At 39.9% G+C, this 21072-nt stretch overlaps 1 protein-coding gene across 7 annotated transcripts in view; it reads right to left on the bottom strand.

Moving 5' to 3' along the window:
- Nucleotides 1-1262: 1262 nt before the first annotated feature.
- LOC101440592 (zinc finger protein 596-like) overlaps nt 1263-21072 on the bottom strand; it is a 73112-nt gene continuing 53302 nt past the window's right edge. For 6 of the 7 annotated variants that reach the window (XM_071208421.1, XM_071208420.1, XM_071208422.1 and 3 more), the window contains 5 exons: nt 19157-19238; nt 13892-14018; nt 12959-13054; nt 12353-12444; nt 1263-11914 (listed from right to left, as the gene is read on the bottom strand). In XM_071208421.1, coding sequence (XP_071064522.1) covers nt 10658-11914; nt 12353-12444; nt 12959-13054; nt 13892-14018; nt 19157-19168 — 1584 coding nt within the window. In that variant the 5' untranslated portion in view covers nt 19169-19238 and the 3' untranslated portion in view covers nt 1263-10657. The remainder of the gene's footprint in view (nt 11915-12352; nt 12445-12958; nt 13055-13891; nt 14019-19156; nt 19239-21072) is intronic. The other variant, XM_071208427.1, reaches the window with a different exon arrangement.

Raw genomic sequence — 21072 nt, 5'->3', positions numbered from 1 at the left:
ACATGGGAGGTCTGCGGTTCAAACCCTGGGCCCCCTTGACCCGTGTGGAGCTGGCCCACGCACAGTGCTGATGCACACAAGGAGTGCCCTGCCATGCAGGGTGTCCCCCATGTAGGGGAGCCCCATGCACAAAGAGTGCGCCTCGTAAGGAGAGCTGCCCAGCATGAAAGAAAGTGCAGCCTGCCCAAGAATGGTGCCGCACACACGGAGAGCTGACACAATAGATGACGCAACAAAAAGAAACATAGATTCCCATGCCGCGGACAACAACAGAAGCGGACAAAAAGAAGAACACGCAGCAAATGGGCACAGAGAACAGATAACTGGGGTGGGGGGAAAGGGGAGAGAAATAAACAAAATAAATCTTTTAAAAAATCCTATCAAACTGCACAATCAAAAGTGTTAACTGTAAACTATAGACCTTACATATTAGCAATTTGTCAAAGTTTGCGCATCAAATGTAACAAATATACCACAATGTTGTAAGATGTGTGGTGGGAGTGTGTGGTGGTGGGGTATATGGGATTCAACTATATATTCTATGTAACTATTATGCAACCTAAAAGTTTTCTATAAAATTTATTATAAGGGAAAAGGTACGATAGCAACATCTTTGATTGTATCTGTTTGATGGATTTTATTTTACGTAAATATGTCTGTTAAACTGCTTTTTAAATATGAGAAAAGGAGAAAGAACACAACATGATTTGAATATCCATGTTGAACATCCATATATCAAAGTTACCATGATTGCTGGATCCACCAAAGAACAGGACACAAAAGTCCAACACAAATGCAAGAATGGGCCAAAATATGAGGACTCGCTCTAGAAGATGCCTAGGGTAGAGACACAAAGCATTCATGTTATTCCTGACAGTAAGCCCAGGCCATACAGCATGGTGTGTTGGGCCATACCAATTGGGGCTTAGGCTCTGCATGAGAGTGGCAATTTGACCACATTGGACTTCACATCAGTCATGGGTTCCAATGGTGTCTCAGCACTTTAGACACATATTCCAGATATGAGACACCAATTCATGTGCATCTTATGAATGCCAGGACCACTGTTGGAGAAACAGCTAGGCTATGTGATCTCAAACACAAGACTCCAGTCAGATAAATGTATCTCATTTACAGCACATGATCCCCAACAAAGCAGATGCTCCCATTGCCTGATATGGGCTGAAACGTTCCTTATGACCTTAAAGTAACTGAAGTGGTAAAACATTGGAAGAGATGACTCAAGGAACACCTCCACAAAGTTCTTCAGGAAAAACAATTTATTGGCTGGGGCCCATGTATTTAAAGTTATTTGGACATTTGAACACTGCGTTCTGGTGGAAGAGAACCATGGCACTGCAACATATGTGGCAAATACAGAGCTCTGAGGTGTTGGAGGTGCAGGCACTTGTCTGATTAGGCTACACCATTGGAAAAGAATCCTAATCTCAGTGTACCCAATTGAGAACACAATCCCGGGGGACAATTTGTGATGTAGGCAGTAGTTACTGCAACGACCTCCCGATTCAAACCTGGAGTTGATGTTGGTGCCTCCCTCCTGTGGCATGCCATTGCTACATTTGAAGCAGCAAGATAATGCCACCACACTTTGTTCCTCTGGTTGCATATGGAACTTCTGGTGTTTCAGTACAGGTGGAAACGTCATTGACTCTATGAAATTTGTTCAGGATATGATGCCCCCCTCTACCCTCTAATTAGATGGTTAAGCTGGAAGGTATGCATTAAACAGAGGTAATGGGTCCCTGGCAAATTGTAATTCCAGAGTTTTGACTGACAGCCTGGGTGACGATAACTTGCCAATCCTCTCCTCAAATTATTAGGCAAGAGTATCTTGACTCCCAGAAGTTAAGGGGAGATGTGTTAAATGACATTTTCTCTTTCTCTTCCCAGGCTATCTCACAGTGATGGGCAACACCCTCACCCACTGGCACCAATGATACAGACTTTTCTGGAGCCACAAACCTAAGCAACTTTCAGTTGTCAGCATTTCATCATCACTGCAAGCCTTTCAAGCCAAACTGTCAAATTGATGGCCCACATTGGCCTATTGATTTTACAAACTAGGGTCTCAAGGAAACCTCTTTCTATAGATAAGCAGGTTAGACTTGACTTGCCATAGGAGATGTCATTTGGAGACAAAGATCTCCCCATACAGAGTGCCCCAACCTTGGAGGAGAAATGCTTCCTGTAGTGAAACCCTAAATTTTACCAGGATATCTCTGGGAGAAGTTCCCAATGAATACTTCAATAAAATGGTGTAGCTTGATCCTGAGAATTGTTTCTTTTGTACCCACCCATATTTAATGTTACTGTAGTCAACAAAACTATTGCAGGACATAACAAAGTAGTCTAATATACAGTAACTGGTGCCTACAGAAGATGCACTGGAGAATGTAATGTGCTGAAGAAACAAGGAAATACCTAGAGGTCATCTCCAGCTCTTAAGTACCCATAAACCTACACTGGACCAAACAGTTGGCCTCCCTGCAAGATGGGCTATGATGGAATTTTTCCCTGGCTCTTTTGGACCCTTTGTGCTGTGCAGATAATAAAGAGTTCATTTACTAAATGTTACTGTGCCTGACTCTGTGTTTGGTGATGCACTGGAAAGCAACTTGCTCCACAGAGTGCATGGGAAAATATGAAGTAAAGTGGGTTGGTTTTTTGTCTATTATTTTCATGACTCTTGCATTCCTTTCATACAGGAGCATCTTGGACAAAAAGGTCCTGGTGTCTTTGAGGGCTACACATAAGTTTAAATATGCCTTACTAGCCTGGGTAAAGGCAATGACCTTTAGGTGGGGAACTAGGGCATGCTCTCTACATCCTTTGGAGGAAGGGTGGCAATAAATTGGACTTTGAGAATCCCTTCATAAATTCCAGGAAGTTAGCTGGCTGGACAATGCTGAAACCAATGAGGATGGAATTTCCACTACCGGGTGTAAACTCTCCTGAGTCATGACTTCTTATGACTCTTCTCATTCTGGAACTAAGCAGACCTTCGACCAGGGCACACAGACTTATTTGTGATTACTGATAGGCTGGTCATTATTCAGCAGATTATTAGAAATGAAAATGGAGATCCAGAGGCAAAAGTGAAATTACAAGGTTTACAGAGCAGATATGGGATACAAAAGATAGGCATGGAGAGAAGCCTGAAGAGGATCTTCCCTCTTACTGTCATAACTACAACAATGGTAATACTAAGCCCTTATCAAAGAGACTGAATGGAGAAGCATTGGCTGTTTTGCATCTATGCCATTCCTCCAACAACCTCTTAGACAGTTGCAGTTAAGGGAGAAAGCAGGGGGTGGGAAGGAAGTCTCTGTGCAGCTGTAGTCTCCATTTAACTGAATCCTTTAGGGAGTCGCATCAGCAAATACCATTCTGGGTGTCCTCCACCTGAATGCAAACCAGTACATGGAGTAGTGAGTAGGAAGCTGTTATTGTGAACAGAAAACTCGGTTTAGGTCCTGGATATTCAACCTCTGTTGAGGGATTTAGACCCTCACCAGATTATCAGTTTGTGATTGGACACTGATTTTATTAGAAAGTACCCTCCTGAGTGAGTGTCAAGATAGTTCTGGTCTGCACCCCAGATATACCCCTCAGAAGCACTAATGAACAGGTCTATCATGCCCTTCCTGCTCCACACTAAGAGTGTGGGCACTGAGGTAATTGAAAAAGAGGCGAGATTCATGGGTAGTAGGATCATGCCTGTTACCCCAGCAAGTCCTGAGATGTGCAGTATGAGACAGTAGAAGTCATTTCTTGGGACCTTCAACTACAAACCAATGCTCTTGTAGCTACTAGAGCAAAAGGAGCCCACTGCCTACCAGCCTAGCTTCTTTTTCAATTATGTCAGTGGCCACACTCTTAGTGTGGTGCAGGGGGAGGCATGATAGACCTGTTCATTAGTGCTTCCCAGGGAATCCCTGGGGTGAGGAGCAGAACCATCTTGTCACCATAGCTGTGATCTCCAATGGAGAACTGTGGGAAAAATATCAACTAGAATTAGGGTCATTGGCTCAATAGGAACAATCTTCCTGTCAATCCCTGTACATAGACAGAGAAGGGAGAGAAAATTGGAGATGTCCTGCTTCTACCTTCAGTTCTGACTGAGTTTGAACCCTGGGAGAGAACTCTTTGACAAAATATGATCAAATTGAAAATAGCCCAAGTTAGGGCCAAGAGTCCCAGTCATCCCACAGGGACTCTAGCCTATATGCCCCAGTGCATGTACTATTAAGGCACATGAAACAAGCTTTACAGCACTTTTGGATACAGGCACCCAGGTCACTATCTTTACAGGAAGAAGGGAGGCACTGTGAGGTTTTGGGCATTTTACAAGGGTATGGGGGTGGAAGATTACTGCTACCCTGTGGGTAGGGCCCTCTGGCCTCTGGTCACATGTGCTGTGATATTTCCCACTAGGAAATACATTATCACAATTGATATCTTACAACATTGTCCATCCTAATGGTGACTATAAGCATATGCTCCCTCATTCTAAATAATTCTGACCAATAGTTGGGGGAAAGAAATAGGCCCTGCACCCACAGTGCTCCCACAACCTTGCGTTGTCCATCATTGGTGATACAGACTTCCTGTGGAGAAAAGGACATTACAGAACTCATATAAAGAACTCCCATCTGCAGCTGTCGTCCACTCCATGATCTCTGCCTAAAATAACCTGGTATGGCCAGTAGAAAAGATGAGTGGAGCACAGTGGCTAATTATAGATTATTGTGCTTAATACAGAAGTTCTCCCTTTGGGACCCCTGGTTCCAGACTTTGTGACTCAAATGAAGACAAAATGTCCTCCACTGGTGTTTGTTATGCAATTGACCTGGCGAATGTCTTTTTTTGTCATCCAAATCCAAGGAGACATAGATCGAGTTACTTTTCAATGTCAAGGCCTATTTTAAGGTCTTCAGGCTTGTGCCACATGAGTATTTATATTTGCCCACTATAGGCCCTGATTCAGTCAGGGTTCTCCAGGGAACAGAATCAACAAGAGATACCTGTCCATAGCAAGAGATTTTATCAGGATCTCTCCCACAGCCGTGGGGTTGCACAAGTCCAGGTTCCACAGGCAGGCTACAACCAGGGGCTCCAAGTCCAGTGAAGGTCCTTGACGAGTTCTGGGAGACGTTGGCTGTCCAAAGCTGGGAAATTCTCTCAATGCTGGAATCACTTCCCCTTTTAAGGCATGTAACTGATTGGGTTAAACATCACTCATTGCTGATTGCAATCTCCCTGATTGATGTTAATTGTAGTCAACTATCTATGATTTACCACTGTAATAAAGTCAATGGTGACTAAAGTCCATAAATGTCCTTATATTAGTTAGCCCAGTGCTTGCTTGACCAAACAATTGGGCAAAAATACCTAGCCAAATTAACACAATAGTTTAACCATCACATGTCCCCAAAGGGTGGGTCAGGATTTGAGCAAGCTACCTATGCCCAAGTGACTCTAAGAGTTCCATCATATTGAGAAAATGTTAGTGGGCCTTGTGTGATGAAGAAATTGCCAACGACTGCATGTTTTGCTAACTGGGCCTCAAAATTTGGTTGGGCCATAAATTCCAACAAGATACAAGGCCCAGCTCAGAAGACACTTTCTTAGGTACAAATCAGAGTTCAGCACTGGACCCCTGACACAATACAAGAGAAATTACTGTCCCTAAAGTAACTCAACTCCAAAAAGGAAGCCCAGCAGGTGTTTAAGCTATACACTTATTGGTGCCAACATATTCCACATTTACGTACCTTTTGACACCTCTGTATCAGGCTATTCAGAAAAGAGTCATTGATTTTGGGGCCACAAATTTCCCAGACACATCACAGCACTACTCCTTCAAAAATCAACTTCTGGTGTGCTATCAGAGCTTTATTAAATAGAAAGGATTATAAAGAGCTCTCAGGTCCTCCTTAGGCTAGGAATCTCCATTATAATACTGGGTGTTGTATAATTAGAGAACTTCCAAAGGCAGTGCCCAAAGACAGAATAAATTGAGTACCATGATTGCCAAGGACACCAGGAAATGGCACATTTGCATGACTGGGTGGCACAGTTGCATGTTTTACTTTGACACGTGATGCTAAGGCAATTCACAAGAAATGTATTGGCTCTAAAAATCTGAAATTAATAGTTTAAAATCTTATACTTCTGAGGCTGTGAAAATGTCCATATCAAACCAGCATTAGAAATGATGTCTTACTGAAGGTCAGGCTGCTGATGAACCTTGATTCCTCCCATTTGGCAAGATAAAATAGAAGCTCTACTGGTCTGGGTAGCCTCTGATTCCAGGCTTACATTCTCTCTAAGTTCAGCTATGGGTAAGCACGCATATGGCCTGCATCTCTCCTCTCCTCAGGCCCTTGTCTCTTTTAGCCTCTTACTGTCCTCTTTCTATAACTCTGTGCTCTGTTGATTCCAGGTTCTTGGCGTTACTCAGACTCTGAGCTATTTCTGCATGTACCCTGTTTTCAATTCTCTATTTATAATGCACAACGCCAAGGGGGCCAAGATCTTCCCAGGGGATGCCTCATGGAAGTACTGGAATCAATGGCCACACTAACTGAATCCAATATATTCAAAGGTCCCAAACCCACAGGAATGGATTAATCTCAAAAAGATGATCTTTTCTGGGATCAAGAAAAACCTTCACACTCTCACAGCACCCATCAAGGAAGATCCTATTGTAATACTTGATGAAAGGCATCCTGAAGACCCCTGATGCTCAGTGCTGGCTCACTGATGGATCTACCAAACTTAAGCCAAATGGCACTATATATATAACAGAAATGATGAGAAGATATCTTCTTATTCTTCTTTATAGAGTACATCTTTTTTTCCCTTCTTTCTTTTAAATGATACATTCAAAAAATATGAGGTCCCCATATACTCCCCACTCCCCCTACCCCACTCCTCACACATCAACCACCTCTTTCATCATCATGGCACATTCACTGCACCTGGTGAATACATTTTAGAGCACTGCTGCACCACATGGAGAGTGGTCTACATTGTAGTCTACACTCTCCCCCATCCCACCCAGTGAGTCACGGCAGGACACACAATGTCCAGCATCTGTCCCTGAAGCACCCCCAGGACAACTCCAAATCCTGATGAGTATATATCTTCTTATTCTCCTATTTATAGTATTGCATTCTGTCTCTCAATATTACAAAAAGGTGCAGTAGTGAGAAAAGATATACTTCTAGTAGGTCCTATTTTAGTAGGAAAGCATTCTTAAAATTATGTATGAACATACCTACAACATTTTCATAGAGGACTGCACTGGATTTTTTTTGTCTTTATTTTTTAATGTTACATTAAAAAAATATGAGGTCCCCATATACCCCCAACCCTCCTCCCCTCACTCCTTCCCCCCATAACAATCTCAATCATCATGAGACATTCATTTCTGCACTGGATTTTAACATCAATAAATAATGTCAAGGGCAGGATTGCCAAATGTGAACCATCATAATGGCATTGACTAAAGACAGTGTAGATTTTTAAATTTATTATCTGTTTGATTATCAAAGACAAAAATGAGGATTCTTTCTGTGAGTTCTGGCTGGTACTCCCTACTGTGCCATTAGCAATGGGAAATGGGAAAGATGTGGACCTCTACTTGGTTCATAGAAGTACTGTGTACAGGACCCTCCTGCTCACTGATAACAATTCTTGTCACTGATAAGTATTGTTTCCTCTCAGTCAGAAACAAAATTTGGATAATTTGACAAGTATGTGTCTTCGAGTAGGTCTGTTGGGATTTATACTGTTTGGGGTGCACTGTTTCCTAGACATGTATATCCATCTCTCAATAGGGTTGGGAAGCTTTCAGCCATTACTTCCTCCAACACCCTTCTGTCTCCTTTCTCTCCTCTTCTCCTTCTGGGATGCCTACAATGCATATGGCTATGCATTTTGTGTTGTCATTCAAATCCCTAAATCCCTGCTGGATTTTTCCTATATTTTTATATGGAAACACTTGGCCTAGTGTTACAGCATGCCTAAGAGTTACCTCCTGAGGTCATCCATGTTGCTCAAATGTGGCCACTTTCTAAGCCAAATTCAGCATATAAATGTATTACCTTCCCCTTAGCCAGGGATGAGCCTCCTTAGCACTGAGGGATTACAACCAAGTTCTGAATGGTGATGAAACTAGGAAAAGTCCTTGAATAAAAGGGGGAAATGGTAAAGACAAATGAGCTTATAGGGCTAAGAGACTTCAACTGAGTCAGGAGGTCCTCAGAGGGGTCGCACCTACGCACATCTCAGCAGGATATAAGAGAGCCAAAGTAGATTCAATCCCAGGTAATGGTGCTAAGGGTTCTGAAGACACCCAGGCCCTACAGTCATGGCAGATGGCTCTGGAGTTCACTGCCTTGCCAGTGGGCCCTACTTTGGAATTTGTGCTCCTATGTGTGAGAGTTGGACACAGATGTGACTTCTCTACACCTCCCTCTTCTGTTCTTTTTGTTGAAACCATGGTTGGTGCTGGGGTTGGTGTATGCCCAGGAGACTTGAATCTCTGGGCTGTCCATGTGCCAGCTGGGTCTTGAGCCTCAGCGGTGTTGCAGCACCCACTCACTCTCCAGTTCTTTAGACTTACACAGGTGAGCCAACAGGGAGGAGACGATGAACCACCATACCAAGGAAAAAGAGTCTACAGCTATGGGCACAAAAGTCCCATCCACTAATCATGTGGGATTGAAGCCCCCTCTCAATTGAGAGGTGGAGAGGGCATCAATACCTCAGTGTCCTCAGGATGGAAGAATAAAATATAGATTAGAGTGGACTTACAGGTATTCTATTATAGAATTATTACGAGTCTAGCAATGGAAGAAACTATATCACTGATGTGGAGACAGTGGCCATGGGAGTTGTGGAAGGCAGGGAGAAGTGTGTTATGGGGGCAGTTTTGGGACTTGGAGCTGTCCTGAATGATACCGCAGAACATTATATATCCTGCCATAACCCAGTGAATGGACTAGGGGAGAATATAAACTACAGTGCAAACTATAATCCATGCTGTGTAGCAGTGCCCCAAAATGTATTCATCAAATGCAATGAATGTACCACACTAATAAAAGCAGTGATGTGGGAAAAGTGGGGGTTTGGGGGAGGGTGGCATATGGGGACCTCCTATATTTTTTAAAGTAGTATTCTGTTACGTATCTTTTAAAATTAAATAAAAATATACTTAAAAAATAAGTTGTATGTTCTTACCCTTCTGATATTTAATCACTGATCAAAAGAAATGCACATAAACTGACCCATTGAACTCAAACACAGAATCATATTCATTTACCCTAAAAAATTCACAAATCAGAGTTTGCACATTCTCCTATCCCCAAGCTTACATTTCCCAAACTGATGTCCATAACAGCCCACAGATATCTAATCCTTTGCCCAAATGCATCATATACAATCACTTACAGAAATACAACAGCTGATTCACACAAGCTCCCCAATCTCCTAATAAATGATTTTCCATTGAATATATTCTCCAAAATACATTTTTCTGGAAATCCCCAAGGATTTTCCCTATCCTTTCATGTTTTGTGGTTATTCCTAGACTGAGTTTCCTCCAGCATATGAAGGCATGTGTTTGTCTGAATGATATTGTACAGTGAATATAGATCCAGCGCTGTATTCCCTTTATTTAAATGTTAAAATGAGATTCACTCACTTTATTTTAAGGTTAGATCACCAATTAAGGTACTACCTTATTCAATTCAGATACAGAATAATTCAAAGTGATCGCTCTGGTTTGCTTTATCAGTTAGAGAGACAGGTGAGGATTATCAACTTACATTACATTTATACTGTGAGTTCTCTCATGTGGTATATCATCATTCTACTATGATCTTTACTAGATAAATGCACATGGATTCTCTAATGTATGACTTTTCTTAAATTACCTGAAGTAGTATGGATGACTACAAGAAATTTGATACTGATTACAATAGTGTTTCTTCAGTATGTGTGCACTCTGGGGGAGGTTTAAAGTAAAATCTATGGATGGAGTCCCTTCCATATCCAAAACCTTTATAGCTTGATGTCTCTCATTTCAGCTAAGGCCAGAATAATGACTGATGGCTTTCTCACATTGATTAAATTCATAGAAATTCTCTCCAGTCTGCGTTCTCTCATGTTGTCTAAGGTTCGAAAAATTAAATTTCTGCCATATAGATAATATTCCTATAGTTTCAGTTGAGCATGTATTCTCTCATTTGCCTGAGGGCAGAACTATGAGTGACAGCTTTCCTATAGAGATGACATTCATAGGGTTGCTATCCAATATGAGTTTTCTCGTCTTGTTGAAGATGGGAATGTCATCTGAAATCTTTTCCTCATAGATGACATGAATGTGGTTTCTCTATAGTATGAGTTCTCTCAAATATTCAAAGATAAGAAGCCTGAAGGCTTTCTCACATAGGTAACATTCATGGGATTTTTCTCCAGTGTGAGTTCTCTCACATCTTCAAAGACTAGAATTTTAATGAAGGCTTTCCCACATAGATGACATTCATAGGGTTTATCTCCAGTGTGAGTTCTTGCATGTATTCAAAGACTATAACTTCCAGTGAAGGCTTTCCCACATAGATTACATTTAAGGAGTTTTTCTCCAGTGAGTTCTCTCATGTCTTTGAAGACTACACTTTGTACTGAACGCTTTCCCACATAGATGACATTCGTGCGGTTTCTCTCTAGTGTGAGTTCTCTCATGGTATCGATGAGTAGATCTGTGTTTGAAGGCTTTCCCACAGAAATTACATCTATAGGGTTTTTCATTCGTGTGAGTTATCGCATGTTGTCGAAGTTGGGAATGTTCAAAGAAAGCTTTACCGCATAGATGACATTTATGGGATTTTTCTCCAGTATGAATTATCTCATGTTTTCGAAGATAAGAACTTTGACTGAAGCCTTTCCCACATAGATTACATTCATAGGGTTTCTCTCCAGTGTGAACTCTCTCATGTCTTTGAAGAGAAGACCTGTAACCTAAGATTTTCCCACAAAAACGGCATTCATAGGGTTTCTCACCAGTGTGAGTTCTTTTATGTGTTATAAGATGATACCTTTGACTGAAAGTTTCACCACACGTATGGCATTCATAGGGTTTTTCTCCAGTGTGAGTTGTCTCATGGTCTCGAAGATAAGAAATTCGACTGTAGGCTTTCCCACACAGACGACATATGTGAGGTTTCTCTCCAGCATGAGTTGCCTTATGTCGTTGGAGATGGGAATGCCGACTGAAAGCTTTTCCACATAGATGACATTCATGGGGTTTCTCTCCAGTGTGACCCCTCTCATGCCTTTGAAGATGAGCAATTTGACTGAAGGCTTTTCCACAAAGATGGCATTCATAGGGTTTCTCTCCAGTGTGAGCTCTTTCATGTATTCGAAGTTGAGAAGTCTGACGGAAAGCTTTGCCACACAGATGACATTCATGGGGTTTCTCTCCAGTGTGAGCTTTCTCATGTACTCGCAGATAAGAACTTTGACTAAAGGCTTTCCCACATAGATGACATTCATAGAGTTTCTCTCCAGTGTGAGTTGACTCATGTTGCTGAAGATGGGAATGGTGACTGAAAGCTTTTCCGCACAGATGACATGCATGGAGTTTCTCTTTAATGTGAGTGTGAGTTCCATTGTATTGTCTAAGGCCACAGCATTTTGGATATGATTTACCTCTAATGTGTTGATTAACAGATGAATGGTCATTGAGGAGTTTTCCAGGAGCTATGGTGAAATCTGCCTTCTTTTTCATGGAAATTAATGCATGCTGAGCCACCGTGGATCTCTGAGTGGAGTCATCTTGCAAATTATGATATTTAAAGGAATTTTTTTGAATGTAGGATCTCTGCTGTGTGGAGTTAGATGAGAGAGTGTTAAAGATTTGGCCATATATACGAATTTCTTCATTTCCCTACAAATAAATTCTAGACTAATCCTCACGATAATCTCCAATTAAAATATTTCCCATGTTAGTTTCATTTACACATTACTGCCCTTCAAGAACAGATATTTTCTCTATTATAGGATCCAAATGCAGAGCTATTTGATCAATTTTGAACTTCACAATGTTTCAAAGATTATATTTGTGAAACATTTTCATGCAATCATCTTTTTATATGAATTTGTGTTAGTCTTATGTCCAGGTTACTTTTTCCCTTTGGTAAAGTTTTGCTGGATTAGTTCTTAATCTGAATATTAATTAAAGTTAGGTAATTACATTGAATTCCTAATTCATTCCAACCCCAGAGATCTATTTGAAAACTATGGTTCACATAATGAAGCTTACCAAATGAATGGTGTTAGAAGTGTCTTTCCTGCAGAAATGCTGGGTGAATATCATTTCTATCATTTCTTGATTTTCAAATGCTCTTTTCCTGCCTGTAATAATTGGAAAAAACACAGTAAATTGTTCCAGTAGAAAGAGCGGAATGAAAATGTTGAAGAGTTCCAAATTTCACTGTCATGTTTCAAACATTCCCACTTAGTTGGGAAAAATATCAAATTTATGAATACTATAGCAAAAGTAAACAGTATAAGATATAATCAGAAAAGATTTTCAGGATTGAAATATGAGAAAAAGAAAAAGAATTTGGGATGTCTGGGAGGTAAAAAAGAGGGAAAATATTCCAAGAGTAGGATCAGGATCAGGATAATTATTGAAAGATTAATTGCATTAGCAAATGAATATCCCTTTCCCAAAGTCAAACACACTTGAATAGAGCTTGACAGTGTATGGAATAATGACCACAAATGATGTAAATTTCCCCAATATGCTTACCTACAGTTCAGAAATCAGAACTCACTTAAGGAAACTGGAAGTTGATATTTTCAAGCACTTTCATAGGATCTTATGAGGTCCTTTTCTACTGATGCCCATGTATTTAGAACTCACCTGGACTCTGGTTCTGGAGAAGTCCTATACCTTCTCTCCACACTTCTTCTCCTTGATCCAAGGGGCAAAGCACATCTGATTTGCAGATCTGATATCCTGTTTATAGGAAAAAAAATATACCTGAATCTTGAACTCTGTTAAGAACAGCAAACTATCTGTAAGTCCATGATAGGTTATCAAAGAATAAGGTAAGCATTAAGGTCTATAGTTCAACAATACATTGATCATGGAACACTGACAATATTGCAACAGGACTTTACACTTGACCTTGCGCCCGTTTCATTGGGGACCACTAGTTGTTACTGCATATGCACAAGTTCAAAGAGAGATTGCAGAATCCTCTAAATTCTAAAAGGGAGGAGATTCTGTTAATAATCTATTACGATAAAAAAAAGGGAGGATTCTATTACTATGCTAAAAATAATCCAATAATCATAAACTCCACATTCTCATCTAAATTCTATGAGAAAGGATATATGCGTTTTTACTACTGTGTTCTAAAGATTCAGCATAGCACATGAAGCAAAATATTTATTTCAAAATAGTCATTTATTCACTCAAAAATTCTTCACTGACTTTTCAATGTTGCCCTGAGTGTTGGAAATTGAGATTCAAAAAATAAATTAAGTTCTGGTTTAGAAGATTAATTTCTATTGGGGTAAAATAGATGTAAGTAAAAATGTGAGAAGACAAATTTCACTTAGGCAATTGTATGCACTATAAAATAATATAATTTATTAAAATAAAAAAATAAAAATTTAATATTAAAGAACATAAAGATTATACATCAACGTGGAGAAACTGATCTAAATAATTAGAAAAATAGATGGAAGATGATATATGCTAAATATATAGGTAGATAGCAGATGAGTAATTTAAAAAGATGCTAGACAGAGATAACTGCATATAGATGATAATTTTTGAGACACTCACCTACTGAGACAAGATGGTTGATATTCTCCACCATCACATCTCTGAAAAGCTTTCTCTGCGATGTGTCTAGGAGGGCCCACTCTTCCTCAGTGAAGTCTATACTCACATCTTTGAAGGTCACTGACTTCTAAAATATCACAGAGATTTGGGTTCACATAGGGCCATCCTTATGCATTTCCTAAGTGTGATGCTCAAAATGTCAGAACTGAGAAAGAAGAAACTATGTATTTAAGCACAAAAATTTTAAGGTAACTCTTGATACTGAACTGCAACCTGCCTTTTTGATACACTTACAGACACACACAAACTCCGAATACATCAAACTCCACTGTAAAGGAATATCACATTGCATGTAGTGTGCTATTCACCTGGAAATTTTCCAGTAACTTTGTAATTATGACTACATGATGTTGATTATACAACTTGAAATTGACTGTTCATTACTAAAACACTATTTTTTCACCAATTTCAAGTAAATCTACAGACTCTTCAAAAGGCAAAAAATAAACATGATATGTAATTTTTAAAAATTGAGTATAGATTATTCCCCTGTATATATGACCTCATTTCTCTCTCATTTATAAAATCATTTATTTATGCATAATTATGCATAACTGACAAATCCAATCAGCTAATGTGTTAAGTGCACTCTATCTAAATTTAATTTATAGTGTGGTTAGGAATGCAGTTTTAGCACCCAGGACAATGTGGACGAATCTTAAAGAACTTATGTTAAGTGAAGTAATCCAGCCCCAGGAGGAAAATTATTACTTGACCTCACTGATATGACTTAAGCAAACTGAGTAGACATCCAGAGCTAAAGTATAGAAGATAGGTAAATGACACAGAAAGGGAGTACATGGTGGTGAGCCCACAGACATATGGGCAAAACCTATAAGGTGGAAGGGTGTGGTTGGGCAGTGGATGGGCATGAGAGTGGTATAGTGATGTGACGGGGTTTGACAGTGCTGATCTGTGAGAGGGAGTATTGGTAGTTGGGTTGGACTATACTTAGAACTGCAGGGAGGGTTAGAGGAATGAGCAGGTGAACTCTGGGAAATTGCAGGTGTAGCATTTGGAATTGTTTTTGAATTTCAAAAAGAGATTATGTTTGTAAATAAGTCTGTTCCTCTGGGTGTGATAACTGATTGTAGTAGCTTCAGCTGATAGGGCTTTGATTAAATTTTGTTAAGATTATGGTATGAAAGGCTGCATCCCTACCTCCTTCACTGGGTGATAAAACAGACACTAACAGAAGTAGACACAAGGAAGATACATAGAGGATCCTGCACCTGGGGAAGAGAGATGAGCCTGATAGTTTAGAGCTGACATTGCGAAGAGAATGGAGCAGTTGAGCCCAGAAAGAAATGAGCCTTGGGAACAGATGAGCCTTATGCCAGGCTACACCTGAAATTGGAAGAAGGTGAGGCCACAGAACCTTAACAAGACAGAAGGAAGGCTGAAACATCAAAGACATTGCCCACCATCTTGCTTCAGTACATGGCAAATCACTTTGGGTAAGAAAGTACATCTTACGGTACCTTAATTTGGACTATTAAGGGTCTTGTGATGTAAGCTTCTACCCCAAATAAATACCCTTTATAAAAGCCAAAAGAGTTCTGATACTTTGCATCGGCACCCCTTTGGCAGAATAGTGCAGAATTTGGTAACAAAAGAGTGGGGACATGCTTTTTTAAAAAATACAATGGAAAAAAATTGTAAAAACTACAGTGGTGGGATGTTCTTTTGACAAATATGGAAGAGAAGGGCTATTGTATAGGGCATCAGGTGTGGGAGTTATGTGGGAGAGCGCACACCTGGAGCATGCCTCTATGGAATATGTAAGTGCTTATCTTGTCATAGTGTTTTATCTCAGTAGGTGGAGAACCATATAATAATCCAGAAAATATCAAACTCCTATCCTGGGAGTTTGCTCAATTACAGGGACAAGAATTCCTTGAGAACCGAGGCAGTGCGTAATAAAAGGAAACAAACAGATATGTCAAGCCCTCAATATTACTGAAAGTAACTATGAATCTGATTCTTCAAAAATTGAAACTTGGCAGTTACCGTAGGTTCAGAAGGGGAGAGGGGTTGGTTAAAATACATGGAACATAGGGCAATGGTTCTGCATAATCTTGCAATAACAGATAGAGCCCATTTTAAATTTTACCAAAACCTATAAAAGAAATGGTGCAAAACACAAATGATAACGCAAATACTGACCATGTTTACTAGCAATGCTTCGATATTTGTACATCAATTTTAAGAAATATAAATACACATGTAAAATGTTATTAATATGGGAGAGTGCAAAACAGGGAAGTTGTTCGATATATAGGAATCCCTTATATTTTCTATGAGATGTTTGTAACCTAAAGCTTCCTTGAAGATAAAATGTAAAAAGTACACACTGGGGAAGCATACAGAAGAAAACCTCACTGCACATACAAGATAACAGACCTTACAGTGATGAAAGACACAATGTATTAAAAATTTTTATTGTATTTCTTTTTTTCATTTTGGATTTTGTTATTATTAAATTAGTGTTGTTTTATTCTGTTTTCTAATAATTGTTCCTGACTGAATTTTGGCTTTTTGTTTCTGAGAGGCTTTGGATCACAGAAGGCTCACAACTGTGGCAAGGGAAGCTCACTGGTGTGGGTGTCAGTGATGGGGGGAAGTGTGTGGAGGGGTGCAACGGGAGTATGCCTCTCAGAGATATGAATATATTCAAGTGTTCATGGGGAATTTTTCTCAGTGGATGAAGACCCACACACTAACCAAAAGAATATTGTATTCCCATCCTGGGGAGTCCTGCTATGTTCTCAAACAGAGTGGCAGGAATCCCGAGATCATGGGCAGTACCTTGTGAAGGAAGACAGACCATTATGCCAGGCCCTTTATTGATGATTATACATATGAGCCTCTTCTTGTGAAACTGGAACTTAGCCTAGTATTACACATTGCCTAAGAGTTACCTCCTGAAAGCCCCCTTGTTGCTGAAATGTGGCTGCTCTCTAAGTCAACTCAGCATAAAAATGCACTACCTTCCCCCCAGTGTGGGACATGACTCGAGGATAAGCCTCCCTGGCACCAAGGGGTTATTAACATGCACAAACTAACAATGCTTTTGGAAAAAAACCCTCCACAAGAAGGAGGAAATTTTAAATACAAATGAGTTTTTATGATTAAAGAGATTTCAAAGTGAGTCAGGAAGTCATTCCAGAGATTATGCTTATGCGTGTCTCAGTAGGATCTCATTGCGCACCACAGTAAATGCTTCAAACGGTGGGGGTACTGAAGGCTAGAGAAACATCCAGTATCTAGACACTATAAGCAGGGCAGACAAACTCAGGAATTCAGCAACCTCTCAGAGGGCCTTACTTTGGAATTTAGTCTTCCCAGGGTAAAAGAGTTAGTTAGGCTCCTTTAGAGTCCCTACACATGGCTCTTCTGCCTTTTTTATTTGAACCTATAATTAGCACTTTACTTGTTAACTGTATGTCCCAGAGACTTAAATCTTTGGCCCGTTCATGTGCTACTTGAGCTATGAAATCTCATCACAGTTGAAACACCCACTCTCCATTTCATTGGACTCACCCAAGTAAACTAACAAGGAGATGATGACGTACACATACAATCACAAGAAACACAGTGTCTGCAATTGTAAGCAAGATAGTTTCATCCATCTGACCCATGGGATCTAAGACCAACCTCAATTAGAATCAGAATGAGCATCACCCTCCCTAAATCTTCAAGACCAGTTGGGAATGAAAAATGGTTGACAGTAGACTTATTATTCTTCTATTAGAGACTTACTCATCTAGCAATGCAAAGTGTAACATGTGGGCATTTTTGGAACATTGGAGTTGTCATGCATGACATAGCAATGATGGATACAGGACCTTATACATTTTGTAATAACCTTTAAAATTATGCGAGCAGAGTGTAAATTATAATGTAAACAATAATTCATGGATAGTAGCAATGCTTCAATATGTTTTCATCCATTTTAAGAAATGTACTTCACTAATAAAAGATGTTAATGTGGAAAAGGTAGGAGAGGGAGGGGTGGGGCATATAGGAATCTCCTATTTTTTTATATAATATTTATGTAATCTAAAGTTCCTTTAAAATAAAATAAATTTTAAAGAGAACTATTATTCATTAAAATTACAGGGAACTTTGAAGAACTATCTAGAATTTTACAGAACTGAACAGGTTGCATACAGAAACAAGGGTCAATAAGTTCTGCCACCCTCAACTCTGTATAATAAGGCATCCATTATCAGGTAGAAATACAGATGTTCAGGATCACAGGCCAAGGGCCCCTATATCTGCTGTATTGAAAACTGTCCTTACTCCATTCCTGTGGTAAGATACATCCCATTTTCAACATTTTCTGGGGCTTACACACACATTTTCATTATATTTCTTGTATCTTCATCTTATCTATTAAACCATGAAAATAGCCCCTTGAAGGCTTCTAGTCTATCCAAATCTTGAAAACTTTTACTGAGCCATATATTTTATTCTACCTGGTATACTCCTTCTGGATGCTCAACCACAATTAAGATAAAAATAATTCTTATTCATTGCATCCATTTATAAAATTTCAATAAAGTTGATTTACAAAATTCAAAGTTTGCAATTGGGAACAACAGTGGTTAGGATAATTTCAGATATTTTTAATATTTCAAAATTTGCAAATAAATTCTATGAAAACTATAAGAAAATTAAAAATTGGAGAAAATAAACTATTCTCCATTTCCTTTCATTGATTAACTTTCTTTTTTGCTTCCGGCAACAATGCACAGCCTACACCCTAGTACCTGTAATATTGGATTTACTGAATGCACCTGCTGAAACCTCAACATCCCTCCTATAAGTTCTATTCTTATTCATTTCTATCATCTCTTTCACTGCATGCCTAAGCCAATTTTAGGTGCTAACATGATCCAGGATTGCATTAAGTTCTCCAATGAGGCAATGAGCTGGGTGAGAAAAAGAAAACATCTCACCTTTTCAGAGAATATACAGCCGTAATAGAGGCTTGAACAATCTAATGTTACAGTAGAAGAGAATATTTCTGGATGAGTCCCAATATTAAAATACTTTTTCTAGAGTCCTGTAAGAGCAACTAAAGCTCAGATCCTTGAATAGCTCCAAAATACTCTTGGAATATCCTTGCCAATAAAAGAAATCTGACTGTTTAATGCCAACAAAGGTGCAATTTCAGTTAAAGAAGAATTCCTTACTCACCTGTGCTTCCATAGTCAATAGGTCAGATGAGGTTTTTCTTCTGGAGTTTCACTCACAACTAGACAACCGTAGATGGTCAAACCTGAGAAGGTAGAAAAAAGCCTCAGACACAATTCCTGACCTTGAATTCCAGACCCACTTGTCATGAATCCCAAACTTTCAAACCAGCCAATCAACAGGAAGATAAAGTATGTTTCAAGAGAGGTAAGAAGAAGATTCTCCTCTCCCAGGGTCAAATGTCAGAGGTCATGGCATTTCTGACTCATGAAGATGACATGGGTATCTTCATTTTACATATAAGAATGTGAAAATCATTTAATTGTATTAATTAATTAGACCATGATTTGCAGATATTTACAATTCTGCACCTTATTCGAAATTGTAAGGATTCCTGACCTATGTCACATCTGGAATAGGGTCTCCACCACCAGGGAAAGAAGTCTGGACTTGCTCAGATATAATTATTTATGATTTTGCACTAGCATTGGTCTCCAACATCCATCCCTATCTTTTGGATTTCCACTCTCATCTGACTTTACTTCCCTTCTGTATATACCTGTTCTAAATCATGTTGGTTCTTCCACATGTGATGTCTAACAATTTAATTCAATCAACACTGAGTTCTAAGTATCACTCCCATGGATTTGGAAAGCAATCAAGAAACCTAAGAATGTATTTTCTCATGTAGTTGAACAACCAGACGGGATCAATAGCTCCCATAATGCCAATCTTGACAAGCAAGTTCCCTGCATCAAAATATCAGAACTTGGGAAGCGGACGTGGCCCAGTGGTTAGGGTGTCCGTCTACCACATGCGAGGTCCGTGGTTTAAACCCCGGGCCTCCTTGACCCGTGTGGAGCTGGCCCATGCACAGTGCTGATGCGCGCAAGGAGTGCCATGCCACGCAGGGGTGTCCCTGAGTAGGGGAGCCCCATGCGCAAGGAGTGTACCCCGTAAGGAGAGCCGCCCAGCGCAAAAGAAAGTTCAGCGTGCCCAGGAATGGCACCACCCACACAGAGAGTTGATGCAGCAAGATGACACAATAAAAAGAAACACAGATCCCTGTGTCACTGACCACAAAAGAAGTGGACAAAGAAGAACATGCAGCAAATAGACACAGAGAACAGACAACTGGGGGCGGGGGAAGGGGAGAGAAATTTAAAAAATAATAATAAATAAATCTTAAAAAAAGTATATCAGAACTGGGAAGCAGATGTGGCTCAACTGATAGAGCACCCACCTACCATATAGGTGTCCTGACCGGTGTGGTTAGCTTGCCCACAAGCAGTGCTGCCATGCGCAAGGAGTGCCATGCCATGCAAGGGAGTCCCCCACATAGGGGAGCCCCACGCACAAGGACTTCACCCCATAAGGAGAGCTGCCCTGTGTAGAAAAAGCACAGCCCCCCGGGAATGGCACCACACACAGACAGAGTGATGGAGCAAGATGATGCAAGAAAAAGAGACAATATTCCTGGTGCCACCGAGAAAGCAAGCGGACACAGAAGAACACACAGCACATGAACACAAGAGAGCAGACAATGGGGAAGTGGGGAGAAAAATTTAAAAAATAAATCTTTAAAAAAAATATCAGAACTATATGGGTCATCAAGGCATTGTCATGTCCTACAATCCTTAGAATTAGGAGGCTCAGAAGATAAAAAATGAAGGGAGTTTGTGAGAAATCCTATTTAAACAGTCTGATATTTTATTGAAGGTATGTGGCAGTTTGAGGTGATTTTATGAATTCGAAAAAGGTAAAGATTATGTTTGTAAACTAGTCTGTTCTTCTGGGTGTGACATCCTTCCATTGCATTAAATTTAGCTCAGGAGTCTTTGATTACATTACTTGTTAATATTAGGGTTTTCATTTGACTATATCAGGAAGCATGTCTCAAGGTGAGACATTGCCCCTTG

The sequence above is a fragment of the Dasypus novemcinctus genome, chromosome 16 (genome assembly GCF_030445035.2).
Source record: "Dasypus novemcinctus isolate mDasNov1 chromosome 16, mDasNov1.1.hap2, whole genome shotgun sequence".
In the NCBI taxonomy this organism is placed as follows: Eukaryota; Metazoa; Chordata; class Mammalia; order Cingulata; family Dasypodidae; genus Dasypus; species Dasypus novemcinctus.
This window is presented reverse-complemented; position numbering and strand designations above follow the sequence as displayed.